The sequence below is a fragment of the Barbus barbus genome (genome assembly GCF_936440315.1).
Source record: "Barbus barbus genome assembly, chromosome: 49".
Classification (NCBI taxonomy): Eukaryota; Metazoa; Chordata; class Actinopteri; order Cypriniformes; family Cyprinidae; genus Barbus; species Barbus barbus.
This window is the reverse complement of record NC_136727.1, coordinates 21,643,127-21,660,359: the sequence shown is the minus strand read 5'-3', so window position 1 is coordinate 21,660,359 and position 17,233 is coordinate 21,643,127. Positions and strand designations below refer to the sequence as shown.

The following is a 17,233-nucleotide window of genomic DNA, read 5'->3' as shown; positions in this document are numbered from 1 at the left end:
TCAGAGCGACTGGTACAATGGTCTCATTCTTATAAGAAGTAAACTAAAAGATAATACAAATCCTAAGAGTTCAGAGACATTTTGCATACTGTAGAGGGTGGAGCCCAACACCTAATGGTTTTCATGCAAATTACCTTCTGTCCCAAAAGGTGCCAACTCGACTTGATTAAATTGCAAATTACAATTGTTAGTTCCTGTCTCGAGTTTGGGGAATGTTTATTCTGGTCTGAGGTACTTAAAGAGAATGTGGCAAAAGGATCGGGGCGATTCTGTAGTCAGGAGCCCGTAGTGTAATACCTTACACTATGTATTTCTATAAAGTCAGGTATGCATTCTTTACTCATAGATTTATCTTTGAGAATTCGATGTTTTGTATTGATATGATTTGATCTCTTTGAATTGCTGTGGAATTGACATAATACATACAGTATTTACCTGACTGATAATAAATTGTTACATTTGACCTTATTCTGTTTTACTCTGTAATTATTGACTCTAGTAGATTACGTTGCATCCTTGTTAAAGACATGAGCAACCGAATGAACGAGTAAATATAAAGTCAAGAGTTAACTAGAATAACCAAATATCAGAATAATAAATTAGAAATGGACAAGCAATCGATTTGTATTTCAAGCTAAATACGAGGTCATAATAACATGGAGTCAGATTAAATGATAAAATGGAGTCAGATTAGAGTTTAACTTAAATTGAAGAACTGTGCACACTGGAAAGACCGAACACGCAGGAAACCTTCATCCACCATCGGATACCTTCCTTGGGCCGGATGGGTGGAGCCTTACACTAGCCAAAGCTGAAGGTTTGTCAAGACTAACATATGCTGCTCTCTCTTTGAATGTTGACTCTGCCATTATTTAAAAAAAAAAATGATACAATGCTTCTCAACTTTGTTTGGAAGAATAAAACTCATTTTATTAGAAAATCTGTATTTATGAACACCATTGAGAAAGGGGGTTTAAACTTTCTTGATTTCACCACTTTAAACAACACCTTTAAAATAAATTGGATTAAAAACTGTATCAATAAGCCCTCATCTATATGGAATATGATCAGGTGGTTTAAATTTCTTATTAATCTGTAACTATAACATCATGACAATCCCTGTCAAATGATCTCTTTTTCATAGGCAATTGTTATTGGCTTGGTCCCTCATTTTTAAACACAATTTTGCACCTCACTCGTATCTAACCTGGAATAACAAGAATCTACTGTATAAACACAAATCTCTCTTTGTTTTTTTTTTTAAATTGGTTTATAAATGGTATTATTTTTGTCTCAATTTTTCAATCAAGAGTTTTTAGCTATGCATGAATTCCTGTTTGTCTGAAAGAGTTTGCAGTTGTTGCTGATGCAGTGCCACATGAGTTCTCCTGCTTTTTAGAGGTCTTTCTTTTCCAGCCTCATGTCACTCAATGGATCTTTTTAAAACATTTGTTGGAAAAGAGTGCCTTTCGTCATCCAAGTCAAAAACAATAAGAAAATGAGAGTTTTGGTTCAGATGGAGTCTTTTTCTGTGCCTTATGTAATCTCTTATTGGAATAGTTTAGTAAGTGATATTCCCTGGAAGAAAGTTTGGTCATTACCTCACAAATATTTAATTACTAACAAAATGAGAGAAATTGCATTTAAGTTGATTCATAGAATTTATCCGGATAAGTGCTCTCTTAAAAGACTTAAGAATGATATTAATACCAACTGTTCTTTCTGTTTAGAAAACAATGAAACGTCTTTACATTCATTCTGGAATTGCTCTTACACAACATCATTTTGGTGTGACTTTCATGCCTTTATCAAATGTTATGTGAATCCGAATTTTGAGTTTACTTATAGAAATATCATTTTTGGCTTTCATGATTGTGAAAATAAGTGATGCTTATTTATTATCGAATTTAATTTAAAACTATATGAACCGCTCCATTGTGAACATACAAGCTGTAACCACAGCAAGCTGTAAACAGGAAGAGTTTGTCGAACTCAACTGGTTTTGCGAGGGAACGCAAAGTTTCTCGAGGGAACGCAAACGTTTCTTGATGGAACGCAAAGTTTCTCAAGGGAACGCAAAAGTTTCTTGATGGAACGCAAAGTTTCTTGAGGGAACGCAAAGTTTCTCGAGGGAACGCAAAAGTTTCTTGATGGAACGCAAAGTTTCTCGAGGGAACGCAAAAGTTTCTTGATGGAACGCCAAGTTTCTCGAGAGAACGCAAAAGTTTCTTGATGGAACGCCAAGTTTCTCGAGAGAACGCAAAAGTTTCTCGATGGAACGCAAAGTTTCTCGAGGGAACGCAAAAGTTTCTTGATGGAAGGCCAAGTTTCTCGAGAGAACGCAAAAGTTTCTTGATGGAACGCAAAGTTTCTCGAGAGAACGCAAAAGTTTCTTGATGGAACGCAAAGTTTCTCGAGAGAACGCAAAAGTTTCTTGATGGAACGCAAAGTTTCTCGAGAGAACGCCAAGTTTCTCGAGAAAACGCCAAGTTTCTCGAGAAAACACAAAAGTTTCTTGATGGAACGCAAAAGTTTCTTGATGGAACGCAAAGTTTCTCAAGGGAACGCAAAAGTTTCTTGATGGAACGCAAAAGTTTCTCGATGGAACGCAAAGTTTCTCAAGGGAACGCAAAAGTTTCTTGATGGAACGCCAAGTTTCTCGAGAGAACGCAAAAGTTTCTTGATGGAACGCAAAAGTTTCTCGATGGAATGCAAAGTTTCTCGAGAGAACGCAAAAGTTTCTTGATGGAACGCCAAGTTTCTCGAGAGAACGCAAAAGTTTCTTGATGGAACGCAAAGTTTCTCGAGGGAACGCAAAGTTTCTCAAGGGAATGCAAAAGTTTCTCGATGGAACGCCAAGTTTCTCAAGAGAACGCAAAAGTTTCTCGATGGAACGCAAAGTTTCTCGATGGAACGCAAAGTTTCTTGATGGAACGCAAAGTTTCTCGAGGGAACGCAAAAGTTTCTCGAGAGAACGCAAAACATTTGAAAAAATATTTTTTCCTCCCGCACCGAATTTTTCCTACCACAATGTCCCTTAACGGTCTCCGTACAACTATGAAAGGACATGATACTTAACCAGTGTTGGGAAGGTTACTTTGTAAATGTAATAGGTTACAGATTACAAGTTACCCTATTTAAAATTTAATAAGTAGTGTAACTTTTCAATGACTTTATTAAAGTAACTGATTACATTTGATTAGTTTTTGAAATTTCAGTCTTTTAAACTGGTAATCATTTTTAAACATGTAAACCAGGTAGGGTTAACCTAACAGTAGTACTCAACACTTATTACTGTCAGACTTTCAAAATCCTTGATCACTTGTATTAAGATTGGAGGCAAAATATCTTCATTTGCATATAAATGCATCTTGGTAGTGCGTAGACACAACTACCCTTTATCATCCAATGATACAAAACCATTCACTCCTTTTTTTTAATCCCCCAAAAACCTAAACAGTTATCAAGCCAATATGATGTCATATTGCTCAGGCCCCTCCCACGACCACTGATGTACTGTCCCAAATTAGCATATTTCCGCCCTCAGCCTGTTTGATTGAATTGGATTCAATTTATTGTCATTGCACATGTAGGTACAAGGCAACGAAATGCAATAGAGAAGAAGAATACAGCACAACATGAGGAAAGAAAGGAGAAAAAAACAATCCTCACACTATGCTCCTGAACGGGAGTACAGTGTGAGAACAGACAAAAAACCTCAGCATAGAGCACAGTCAATAGAGGAACACACAATTTGCAGAGAGTAATCCAGTTCAGACGAACAGCCATCCGGTCTGCAGCCATTACAGCGCTAACACAGACCCGTTATCATACTGACTGGGGAGAAGAAGCGGCAAAGGCGTTGGATGGGGGTAGTGGGAGGTGAATGAATATCTGTATGTATGAGCGTATGAGTGTGTGATTGTGTAAGTTCGTGTGCCTAGAGATCCGCCGCGCTGGCACTCCAAACTCACACTGCGCTGGTGTTTGTTGAGGGGGGAGGGAAGAAAGAGCGTCTTAATAGTCGGTTAATAGTCTCTGTCTCAGAGCCGACCGCTCTGCCAACTGCTTCAATCATGACGGGCAGCCTTGTGAGGTTTTGGACAGCTGTTCCCGTCTCCTGAATTCTCCGATAACTCAGGGCAACGCCTAATCCAAACAGCAGAAACCCAGTTATCATGGTTCCGAATAGGTAGATGTCTTCAATGTCCTCCACGGAAAGAGCCGCCAGACACACGACCCGCCACCTCTCCCATGCGTCCATCGTGTAGCCAGCTGTGAAAGTCCCAGCAGGACACTTGGGATCTCCCGATCCCAAACTTCTAGTCGAGAAGATGGTGTCAATTGCGTTAAGAGACCAGTTGATCAGATCCATAATTTCGGTTTTTGTAGAATAGTGCAGAGAGAGTCTCTTGAGTGTTAGACAAGGACAAGACGAGAGAGCAAGCAGTTGTACGAAGTCCGTCATTTCCTACAGCTGTAGCAACAACAATGACTTGTAAGCAATGCAAGTGTTTTGTTGTTAGATGTAGGAGAATGTAAGACTCCTAATTTTCTCCAAACATCAGAGCCACTGAGGCCGCAGTGGATTAGCCTTTGATTTTGATGGTAATGCGCCAACAAATACACCTAAATTAGTTTGTCTGCACAAATCATTTTACTCCTTTGCTTTCTGAATGAGGGACAATTCAAGGCAGGTTTTGTTAAAAAGTTAAAACTCAAAGATGGATCAGTACCCATTGTTCATGATCCAGATGCACTTTCAGAAGTAGTAAGTCTCACACTTTATATATATTTTTTAATGATTATTTGCTAATCACCTTTGCTCTTCCACGGAAGAGAGGGGCGGGGTGAGCAGAACTCATTATCATTGTAAAGAGATATGAACCGGAATGAGTCGCTGTGAATGGAGCTGTTTTTGACAAGGTACAAAGGGTGTTGTTTTACACGACTACTGAGGCCATTTCAAAAAGACCCTAAATCATACCAACTTGTGGAAAATGGGCATCCGATCTCCCCTTTGAAGCACAGCCATCACAAAATCAGACTTACTTTGAGATCATTCTGACTCAGAATTTCTGAGGTTAAATACATATTTAAATACTGCAATTTATGAAAGAAATCAATTAAATCTGTATGTGGGAGTGTGTGTGTGTGTATGTGAAAAAAAAGAGATGTAACCCCCTTAGTAATCTTTAACATTTTCATAAGTAACTGTAATTTAATTACATTTTTTTTCTCAGTAAATGTGACTGATTACGGTTACTTTTATTTTGTAATTAGATTACTTAATTCCGTTACATGTAACTAGTTACTCCCCGACACTGTACTTAAATATTATACTTTTTAGTATATATTTTTAGTCTTACCCTTCAAAAGTAACATAGCCTATTCTATATTCATCAATTCTAGACTTGGTTTTCTGTTTTCTAAATATTACAGTCTGATAACAAAAAGTAGCGAGAGCAAATTCTGTTTAAATTTAAGTTGCTGTGTTTCTGCCCCATGCTTACAGGAAACGTTCACAGAACTTTGGCTAACATTCTGGCAAATTTTTGAACAAACGTTCTTCCAGTATCGTTAATAGAATGTTTGCTCAAAGATAAATGGTTCTTAATTACTTGCCTAAAATGTTATTATACATGCTTTAAGTATTTTTATGTTTTAGCTTGACGTTTGTTCTATGTTTTTTAAACGTTACAATGTGTTTCAAAAGTAGCGTTCCCATCATGTTTGCAAAATAATAAAATGGAACATTTACTTAATATTTTCTGTAATGTTCACACAGATAAGAAAAAAGTTTTCAATACATAAATAACTGGTCATTTTGTATGTTCCGACAACACTCAGAAATATAATTTCATAATTTAATGAGAACATTAGCAAAACGTTCTTAGAACACCATTTTATGATCATAATGTAGGTGTACCTAAATCTAAGCATATATTCTAAGTCTAAGAATATTATTGTTGATATTCTCTTGACGAACATATATATTCAGAAACAAAAAGAGTGGAGCTTCATTTAGCCTATATTTATTAGTAATGACAACAAACCATAGATAATACATCAAATTCAATATTTACAAAAACTGTATGCTGTATTGTACAAAGATACATCTTTCAAAATCGTTTAATGAAATGTTTGCCTAATTAAAGCAGCAGTATCCCAGCTCATTTGTTGTTTGTATGCTGTGAGTGATTTGTGAAGACAGACGGACAGTTAAAGCAGAGACACATGTTGCAGTAAATCAATCTGATCTAGCCTGATATAACTGATACAGTATAAGGCACTGACATATCTCACGATTTGTCATAGAAAATGTAGTCTTACACTCGTTCTGCTTGAGATTAATGAATTACATTCACAATAAATAAAACCAGACATGCTGTGGTTCAGAAATACCCCTGTTCAAATGTCCTAATCTGAGATTCATTCTAAACAGGGTTGATAACCAGGTTAGAGATGTAGTGTTGAAATATATTACATTACTTGTTCAATTACAAATATTTATATTAGGCAATATTCATGAAACACAAGCGGAACGAATCTCTGCGTAAACTATTCGTAAAATAAACTTTGCTGATAATGAGTTCTCAAGGAAGAAATATGATCAAAATATATATGATGAATGCATTTCTGGAAACAAAGTGTCTTCTAAATTAATAAAAGTAATGTAAAATAATGCCAATTTACCCAAGAATAAAAAAATACTATAGTAATTTATAGTAAATACTATAGTTTTTTTGTGAACCATACTATAGTAAAGTTCTTGAATTAATTTGTTGTGGTAATTCTATAGTTGCTGTGGTAATATAACAACTATAGTAATATAAACAAATTACTCGATGCAATACTGTACTAAGTTTTCTACAACTTTAGGGAATATTATACTACAATACACTATAGTTTACTGTAGTAAAAACTAAAGTATACTACAGTATTTATTACAGTTTATCAGTTCACTATAGCTAATACTACAGTATGCTGTAGCATTAATTAACAAAGTGTTGTAAATACTATAATATATACAGTATAATACACTTTACTATAGTATGGGTCAAAAACACTATAGTATTTACTTTTTCATGTGGGGTTCACAAGATTTTAAGACATTCATACTGCTTGTGTTTCATGAATGAGGCCCATTGAGTAAAAGCACATTAAACTTCTGTATGAAAAACAAATGTTAATAAAATAATGTGGCGCATAACTATATGCAACTACATACTAAATACATCAGTGCTGCTCATTTTTACATAAGAAAAGCATAATTTGGTTATTCAACATTCATATGTTACAGTACACCGATCTAAAGCCTTCACTTCGGTGTTGTTTTCTTCTGTGATCACGCTGGTCTGCTGAGTGCCCTCGTCCCATTACACCGACTCCATAACAGCAAACACTGTCTCTCTGATGATGAAGAGTGCTTTACATTTAGTCCTTTAACAGACACACTTGTCCAAATGAGGAACAACACAAGCACTGTATCATATATGAGTAGCTTGATTCCTCACTTCTTTCCTCCATCTGTAAATAAAAATATTATATTATTAGCCATTGCTACAGTGAGCTGCTGCAGAGAATCAGTGAACTTCAGCTGGAATTTGGCTGTTTCTCAATCAAAGCTCAAAAATCATCTCAAATGCATGATCTCAAAAGACATTATATAGTATTTTTTGCTTGAAAGTATGGCTGCTTGTTTCTGCCACATGAGGGAAAAAATGACATTTTATAAACATTATATAAATGGAAACAATGCCATATTTATAAGATAAATGATGATAATGATGGCATACCAATATAATAATACAGGTACATCACAAAAAATTTGAATATCATGAAAAATTTCAATATTTTTTGTCACTCATTTCAGAAAGTGAAACCCATATATTATATAGATTCATTACACATTGAGTGAAATATTTCAAGTCTTTATTTCTTTAAATTTTGATGATTATGGCTTACAGATAATGAACACCCAAAATTCAGTGTCTCAGAAAATTAGATTACATAAGATCAATAAAAAAAGGATATTTTAAACAGAAATGTCAGGCTTCTGAAAAGTATGTTCATTTCTATGCACTCAATACTTGGGTGGGCCTCCTTTTGCATGAATTACTGCATCAATGCGTGGCATGGAGGCAATCAGGAGAGTTTGCTGGCCAATCAAGCACAGTAACACTATGGTCATTGAACCAGCTTTTGGTACCTTTGGCAGTGTAGGCAGGTGCCAATTCCTGCTGGAAAATTAAATCAGCATCTCCATAAAGCTTATCTGCAGAAGGAAGCATGAAGTGCTCTGAAATCTCCTGGTAGATGGCTGCGTTGACTGTGGACTTCAGAAAACACAGTGGACCAACACCAGCAGATGACATGGCAGCCCAAATCATCACTGACTGTGGAAACTTCACACTGGACTTCAAGCAACATGGATTCTGTGCCTCTCCACTCTTCCTCCAGACTCTGGGACCTTGATTTCCAAATGAAATGCAAAATTAACTTTCATCTGAAAAGAGAAGTTTGGTCCACTGAGCAACAGTCCAGGTCTTTTTCTCCACAGCCCAGGTAAGATGCTTCTGACGTTGTCTCTGTTTCAGAAGTGGCTTGGTAGCTCTTTTCCTGAAGACGTCTGAGCGTGGTGACTCTTGATGCACTGACTCCAGCTTCAGTCCACTCCTTCTGAAGCTCTCCCAAGTGTTTGAATCAGCTTTGATTGACAGTATTATCAAGCTTGCGGTCATCCCTGTTGCTTGTGCACCTTTTCCTACCCAAATTCTTCCTTCCAGTCAACTTTGCATTTAATATGCTTTGATACAGCACTCTGTAAACAGCCACAGCTTTCAGTAATGACCCTCTGTGACTTACCCTCTTTGTGGGGGGCATCAATGTTCATCTTCTGGATCATTGCCAAGTCAGCAGTCTTCCCCATTATTGTGGTTTCAAAGAACAAGAGATACCCAGAATTTATACTGTAGCGATGGTCATTAATTGAAACTCAAATGTAAATATTCTAAAATTTTGAGATACCAATTTTTGACTTTCATGAGCTGTAAGCTCTAATCATCAAAATTAAAATTAAATAACTTTTGAAATGTTTTACTTTACAAGTAATGAATCTAAAATATATGAAAGTTTAACTTTTTGAAATAAGTTCCAAAAAAAAAAGAACTTTTTCACGATATTCAAATTTTTTGAGATGTACCTGTAATAATAATAAATGTCTTTTGTATAGCGCCTTTAAAATGGTACTTTCTCAAAGGGCTTCACAACACAAGCAAACACAACAATCCAAATTAGAACACAAAAATACAGAATGACAATCAGTTAAAAAGAAAGTCAGAATTGAACGTTTTAAGATGAGATTTAAAAATATCTAATGAATTTGCTTCCCTGATGTCAGCCGGAAAAGAATTCCACAATTTGGGGGCATAAGATGAAAAGGCCCGATCACCCCTAGAACGTAGCCGTGTTTTAGGAATGACTAAAAGACCACTCTGAGAAGATCGCACGTTGCGACTGGGTGTATAGGGAATTAAAAGCTCAGCCAAGTACTGAAGAGCCAGACCATGCAGTGCCTTGTATGTTAACATAAGAAGTTTAAAATCAGTTCTGGATCTTACCGAAACCGAATCTTAGGAATCAGGAAACAGGACTTATATGATCAACAACCCTGGCCCCAGACAGAATTCTAACTGCTGCATTTTGTAAATATTGAAGTTTGTTACAGTTTTTTTTTCAACTGCTTACACACATTTTCAAAACGTTGCCTCTTTTTTTCTTTACACTTTACACACAAATCTAAGAATTGCACACAAAAAATGCAAAATGCCTCACATCTCTTGCAAAATGAAGCGCTGCATTCAAAATTTCACAAACACATTTCAAAAGCAAACATTTGCAAACACCTTTGCCATAATATTAATTCCTGTTAGATTTGTGTGTGTTACATAGAGAACTGTGTGTTGTGTTTTGCAAAAAGTGTTTTATGAATTTGAAAACTGAGTCAAAGGCTGAGAATTAGTTGTCTGGTTTTATAGATTTGGTGTGTGCTTCTGCTGTTTGAGTGACAGCTTTCAGAAACTGTGTGACAAGTAAAGATTTTGTGCGAAAGCAGTTGAAAAAAACTGTAATACAGGATTTAGAGATTCCAGTAAGAAGGGCATTACAATAATCTAAAAGAGAAAACACAAAAGCATTGATTAACCTTTCAGCAACAGAAAAAAAACTGTGAAGGTCGTAGACCTGCAATATTTGATGAGGTCTTAACAGTGTTCAGCACGAAAGGCTCAAATGACAAGCTGGGATCAAAAATATACGCACAGATTGTTTTATTTAAACTTTATACATTTAACATAATAGACTTTTTAAATGTGACTTTTTAAAAAATATGATATATGAATCCATGGCTGCGTCCGAAATCGGATTTTATATAGTATATATAGTATGCGATTTATATAGTACTATATAGTATGCGAAAAACAGTATGCGAGACGAGTAGTATGTCCGAATTCATAGTATTCGAAAAACAGTAGGCGAGAAGTACCCGGATGACCTACTACTTCTGCCCGAATTCTGTAGTAGGCATACGATGGACACTTTACTATCCCATGAGGCCACGGGAGAGGCGTCAAAAATAATCAAAGTAAACTGCTGATTTATTAAAGTTTAAACGTTGTAAATCGATGAGATTACTTCGTGAATCGGCTGTAAAAGGTTTTTGTTTCTATTCATTCTCTCTCTCTCTCTATATATATGTGTATGTGTATGCATTCATTCAAGTTTATTCATTGATTCATGCGTCTTTTGTTTGTCCTGTGTATTTTTATATGTATTCATTCATAACAATAAATTACTTTATTTCGTTGCTCCAAATCAGCCTTTGTCACGGTGTTCATAGACGTGTCTTTTTATTCTGAGGTAAAACTTTCAAGCTAAATTGGTGATTATACTTGCATTATATGATAAATATTTTATAAGCTGTGGACGAAGGCATGATCTGTGAACAGCAGACCTATGCCTCCTCTGAGCTGTTGATCCAATCAACGTTAAAACGGCGATGAAAACGGTAAGAATTATGAGCAACATTGCTGAAGAGTGGGCTTAAATTTTTGCGCTGTTGTGACGACACGTGACAACATGAACATGGCAGATGTAGTACGTCCGAATTCCATTCATACTACCCTCATTCATACTATATAGAACGTACTGTTTTAACGGTCGAGAAGTACGTTTGAATTCAAATGTAGTACCTACACAAGTAGTATGCGATTTCGGACGCAGCCCATGACTTTTTTTCCCATATGTGGCAGAAATGGATTTCCATCTGACATCATGTCCTGATGTTAGTTTGCTTGCGGCCCTCTGTTTCCATTCATCCAGTCTTTAACACTGAGTTATTCAAACGTTGATTAGAACGGGCGAGTTTCTTAAGCTGCTTCTTCTGTTACACACATCCTTTTCTTTGAAAGTCATATATATCTGGATCAATGACAAACAAATATGTCAGAGATGATAAAAAGGAAAAAGCTGTTTTAAACAAATAGGCCTAGATATGTCATTTTCATATGAAATAAAACTGCTTCATGTTTTATTGTTTTTAGAAATTAATGTTTATTTTCTAATGTTTATTTACAATTTTTTATATAATTTATTTTGTCTGTTTGGTTTATTCTTTTAAACCTTTATTGTTTGAATTGACCTATTGTTTGTTTGGCCTTTATTGTTTGAATGAAACATCATTGATATGCTATTACAGTTGTTGTAAATATTTTGAGATTTATGATTAAATTTTTACATTTTCAGTTTTAATTTGAAAGTTTTAGTAATTGTGTTGCATATTTTTGTCTTTATTGTTATTATTATTTTTTTTTCAAAATATCTATAGTTTTATTTGACAACAATTCGACATCCAGATACTGCAGATACCAAATAAGTATTTTAGTAAGACTAAGAGTGCCTGTGAGTGGAATTTTGTCTCTTTTATGCACAACCCATTTTTCTTTTGGTCTATAGTTTAAATCTGATTTGAGTTTTTAGTTTCAGTTATTTAGAGTGGTATATAGTTACTTCAGTGCCTTAACATTAAACTAAACAAAAGTAGGAAATGTTGCCTTAGTGACTAGCTGAAGTAAAAAAGTATTTCATTTCAGTTCATGTTTATTTTATTTAAAGTAATGAATATGTTTTTGTTTTGTTTTTAGTTTTGGTTAATGATAATAGCCCTGGTATAATAACCCTAAAGCATTTTTGAATGCATTTTGAAGTACATTTACAGCTGGAGTGTGTCTGCAGGTGTGATCTGTACCTCAGAGGAGTGTGCCGTTCACGTGAGGAGTGTGGAGGGTCTTAGACACCGAGGGTCCGAGTCCTGCCGCAGACAGGACCTGCACCTGAACTCTGTACTCGCTCTGGGGCTGCAGCGCATCTACAGTCAGAGAGCGCTGATCCTGAGGGACAGGTTCATATTGAGTGTGTTTAGAGTGCTGCTGTGTTCTGTTATTAGTCAGACAGACAGACGCGTGACTCACGGGGGGCAGGATGTGTGTTTGGGAGACGAGCGTGCCGTTGGTGCTGCTGCGGGACACTTTGACCCAGGAGAGCTGGAATCCAGTGATGGGCGTCTGTCCTGTGCTCTCCGGCGACACCTGCCAGCTAAACACGGCCTGCACCGAGCCGTTCACCGGCTGAAACCACGCTGACAGCTTCTCCGGCCGCTGCAGGGCTTTCTTAACCTGAGGAGGGCGCTCTAGGACAACACATTACACTGGGATGAATGATGAAATACAGAAACTCTGTCATGTTTTGCAAAATTCTGGGTGAACTCAAACTCAGACATTAAAAAGGCCCAATTATATGACTTTTTATATCATAATTAGGACTTTTTCATTCCAATTTGGTTATACAATCTTCTAAATCTGCTTTTTACCTCACAATTTTGACTTTTATGTTATTATTATGACTTAGTATCCCATAGGTTTGATTTTAGATTGAATAATTGAAATGTTTTATGTCAGAATTATGGATTTTACCTCATAGTTTTTACATTTTATGTCATAGTTTTCACTTTTAATGTCACAGTTTTGATTTTTTGTCAGTTATTTATTTATTTCTTAAATTATCATTATTATTATTTTTTGACTTGTGACTATAACTATGGGTTTCAACCTTTTTAAAATAAAAAAATTAAGCCTATTTTAAGGGTCATTTTTAGGATAAAGGAGTTAAAAATATATATATATATTCTAGGTTCAAAATAATCACTTTTAAAAATAATCAGAATTACAAATTATGAGAAAATGTTGAAATTATGACATTAAAAAGGCCTAATTATAACATAAAAAGTCAATGTAATGTCATAATTAGGACATGTTATTTAATAATTTTGACTCTTTATGTCATAATTAGGACTTTTTAATTCCAGTTTGGATATACAAGCTTCTAAATCTACTTTTTACATCACAATTTTGACTTTTATGTCAGTATCATATAGGTTTGACTTCAGATTTAATCATTTGAATGTTTTATGTCAGAATTATTGATAATTTTTAAATTTTATGTCAAAGTTTTAACTTTTAATGTCACAATTTTGATTTCTGTCATTGTATGTATCTATGTATGTATTTATTTATTATTACCATTATTTTGACTTGTACCTATAACTATAGGACTTTTAACATAAAATAAAAAAAGCCTATTTTGAGGGTCATTTTTAGGATAAATGACATTTTTTCAGTCTGATATTACTGTAATTGTGTAATATTGTATTCTATCATTTTATTGTATTCAATTTTTTTTTTTGTTATTATTGTTGTACATCCTTTAATTTATGCTGATTTTAGTTTAAATCACTATTGAGAATAATCAAAATGACAAACAAACAAAAGTAAGAGATCTGGACATATTACAGTAATCACAATAAGATTTTATTATTTTATTTTATTTCATTTTATTTTTGCTTGGACTTAATGTTTGCAATTAAAATAATAAAATAGGCTTCATTTCTTTCTTTTTCCTCCTTTTGATTTTAGGGTGAAATGAGATTTATATGAGATTCACACAGCTAATCTGGTGCTAGATATCATCCTACCATCTCTGGCACAGGCAGCAGGTTTCTTCCGTCGGCCCATCAGTGATGAACAAAGTGGGGTGGTAACAGAGGTCATGACCTCTGACCTCTGCTCTTGTCCCGTAACAGGCTTCACTGCCACACGGTACTTACAGGCAAAAAGCAGGCCAGTAATCACAAAATGTGTTCCCTGCAGAGCAGAAACAGCACAGATATTCCTCAGGACAACAATATACTGTCTGTGGAAATGAGCTAAGAATGAAACGAGAGAGTAAATGAGAAATGAATCAGATAACCGCTTCACCCATCCGTACCATAATGATATCACACCGAGACACGCTCACACATTTCTATTGTGTCCGCTGCCAGTGATGACAGATCATGTGTGGAAATACAGCGCTCTTGGGCAGTGCTGCCATTATCTCTTACACTATTCAGCTGCATAAACGTCAGCGAACAAAGAAATCAGATGTAGAAACAAGTCCACTGGAGTCCTTCTGAGCGTAAACTCAAGGGTCACATACAGGTTTGACAGTGACTTCACCTCTTTAGTATCAGCATCTGACATGGAAGTCGATGGTTGTGAGGCATTAAATTGATACTTCACCACATTCTGGGATCATTTATTCACTTTTCCATACATTGTTTTTTCTTGTGGCACAGAAAAGGCCCAATTGTACATTTGTAGGGTATCAAACACCATCAACATTTTTTTTTGTTTTGTTTAGACATCTGTACTTTATCAGAGTATTATATTTTGGCAAATTTCACTTCAATTTCAACATTTCACTACATTCCAAAGCACAATATCCTACTTTTTACTCCACTATGTAACTAATAAATCACATTGTTGCTGAAAGAAACCTGAGACACAAAATCGATGTCTGATTCATAAACGAGCTGATTCATTTCAATGAAATTGCACCGAATTATATGTTTTTATTTATTATTTTGACTTACTTGTACAATTTTATTTATAAGTAAAAACATATTGTCCTGAGATGCTTCTTATAAGTAAAATATAATAAGTTATATAAGCTATTATAAGTAAAAACACACTGTGTTTTTAAATTTCAGATTTTGAGCGTTTATGTTTTGGTAGTAAAGTAAAATGTTTGCTTAGATGTAGGTTGATACATAGTCTAATGTCTTCATCAACTAATCTCCCTTTTTGAAGGATTATAAAAAATTGCAAAATAAATAAATATGGTTCATTGATCAGTACTTTCTACTTTTAATATCTGGGTTCATTAAAAATCAAGACTTTATTGACTGACTTTTACTCAATAACTTGACTTAACTAAAATATAACTAAGTAAGTAAATAAACAAATAAAATAAATAAATAAATATAAAAAGTAAACATTAATGTACATAAAATGGCCCCTTCAGACTTCTTGGCAAGACAGCATATTGTAAATCAATGAGACAGACCTGAATTGTGGCTGTTTTCTCGCCTTTCGTCACATTATGGGCACAAACCTCAGGAAACCATCTCAGAATATATGAACTGGAATCCTTCTGGCTTTCTACAGGAAGAAACAAGACAGATTATTGTAGGTAATGTTTTCCTGTTTCTGAGGCAGCATGAACACATTTTCACGGACCGGCTACATTTTGCTCCGAGCTCCCAGTTCTGTACGCAGGAAACATGACATCTTCCTTCGAACCCGCGTCAGGTCGCCATCCCCCTTCATCTGTTTTTGATTTCACACTCATACCGGCATTATTAAATCACTCTCCATGCCTCTCCTTCCAGGAGATAACAGTAAATCAACACCCCGGTATTTATGGGTGCTTGCGGTTTGACTGGAATCTTCTCTTTGAAGACCATCCTGTTGCCAAATGTGTATTTTTGGAACTCATGTACTAAGCAGATCGTGAATAATCTGTTGGAAAGAGTCTAGAGAGGACATCCCTGCGAGATTGTCTTTTTATGCCGGATAGATAATATTTATGTTTGGTAAAATTCTTCCATAAATCATTAGTCATGCTGTTGCGGTGTTTACGCTTTGGCGGTGACTTGTTTAAAGACACACATGGATCCGATGGATTGTCAACAAACAGATACGCTTTGCGTGACCGGTGTGAAGTCATGTGAGTATGTTTTTTGTAGGGAGACAATTTTTGCAGAAGCGTAAACTTCAAATGACCTCAGTCGTCTGACCTTAGTGTACATGTCAGTGCAGAAAGAAGCTGACTTGCCTGTGATTCGGCTCTTCCAGAAGACCTTGACCTGCAGCTGGTTGTCGTGATAATGAGGGGCGGCCGCTTCCAGCCTCAGGATACTGGGAGAGGAATGGGATACGGGAATCTCATTGGAGAACTCTCCGGAAAGGTGAACTCTCCCATTTGAGGATGCTAGAATGAGAGAGGAGATTCATTTCCATTCAGCAATAGTCTTTTTTTTATTTTAATAAGCAGCTTTTCAGGTTAAAATTTTCTAAATTAATGACAAAGTACTACATTTGTGGCATGGAAGTGACCGAAAAACAACCTGGTGACCAAAAATACCAGGCTAATTTATGAAGCCTGTTTTTAGCACCAAACTTTTACAACAAATTTAGTTGTACTGTCTTTAATTTACGCAGGGTAAGATCAATAAAACCACTGTATGTCACTAGCTATGTTTCCTTCATACTGTTTTTATGTGCATTTTGAAGTATCGCAACAGAACGAGTCATGAAACGCCAAATTAAAAAATATAATAATAATTTGCTAAAAAGGTTTAAGCTTGCTTGAAGTGGCTTTCAATTGTGCGAAAAACGGTTAACGTGAATAATAGGAGATGGAAATGCATTTTGTGAATAAATTCTTCTATGCGCATCAAAAGTCATGTGACTTTACGCTATAGGACGGCAAAACCTGACTAACCAGTAGACCGATCACGTTGCACAGCATCTGAAATGTCATTCTGAAATGCCTGAGCAAAGTCTGTCGTCAAAGTATTTCTGTATAATTGTCTTAAACGACAGCGTTCCCAAACAGCAGCATCCGCCTCCGAAAGCAACGACTGCATTTATTGTGTTTCGTCTGCTTGCTCTGTGGCGCAAGTCATTTATTATATATAAAACATTTTATATTCAGTGTCTTCTCCAATTTTTCTTAGTGATATTTAGTGGCAGTTTATCAGGAAATGATGATTTTGTTCTCTTTGACTAGTTGG

The 17,233-nt window shown here is 35.6% G+C and overlaps 1 protein-coding gene across 1 annotated transcript in view; it reads right to left on the bottom strand.

Annotated features, from left to right (window-relative positions):
- Positions 1-6,014: 6,014 nt before the first annotated feature.
- Positions 6,015-17,233, bottom strand: part of LOC306867766 (anosmin-1-like) — a 98,386-nt gene continuing 87,167 nt past the window's right edge. Inside the window, exons 9-14 of the mRNA XM_079413627.1 lie at positions 16,273-16,428; positions 15,502-15,596; positions 14,090-14,258; positions 12,531-12,748; positions 12,308-12,449; positions 6,015-7,530 (exon numbers count right to left, since the gene is read on the bottom strand). Coding sequence (XP_079269753.1) covers positions 12,309-12,449; positions 12,531-12,748; positions 14,090-14,258; positions 15,502-15,596; positions 16,273-16,428 — 779 coding nt within the window. The 3' untranslated portion in view covers positions 6,015-7,530; position 12,308. The remainder of the gene's footprint in view (positions 7,531-12,307; positions 12,450-12,530; positions 12,749-14,089; positions 14,259-15,501; positions 15,597-16,272; positions 16,429-17,233) is intronic.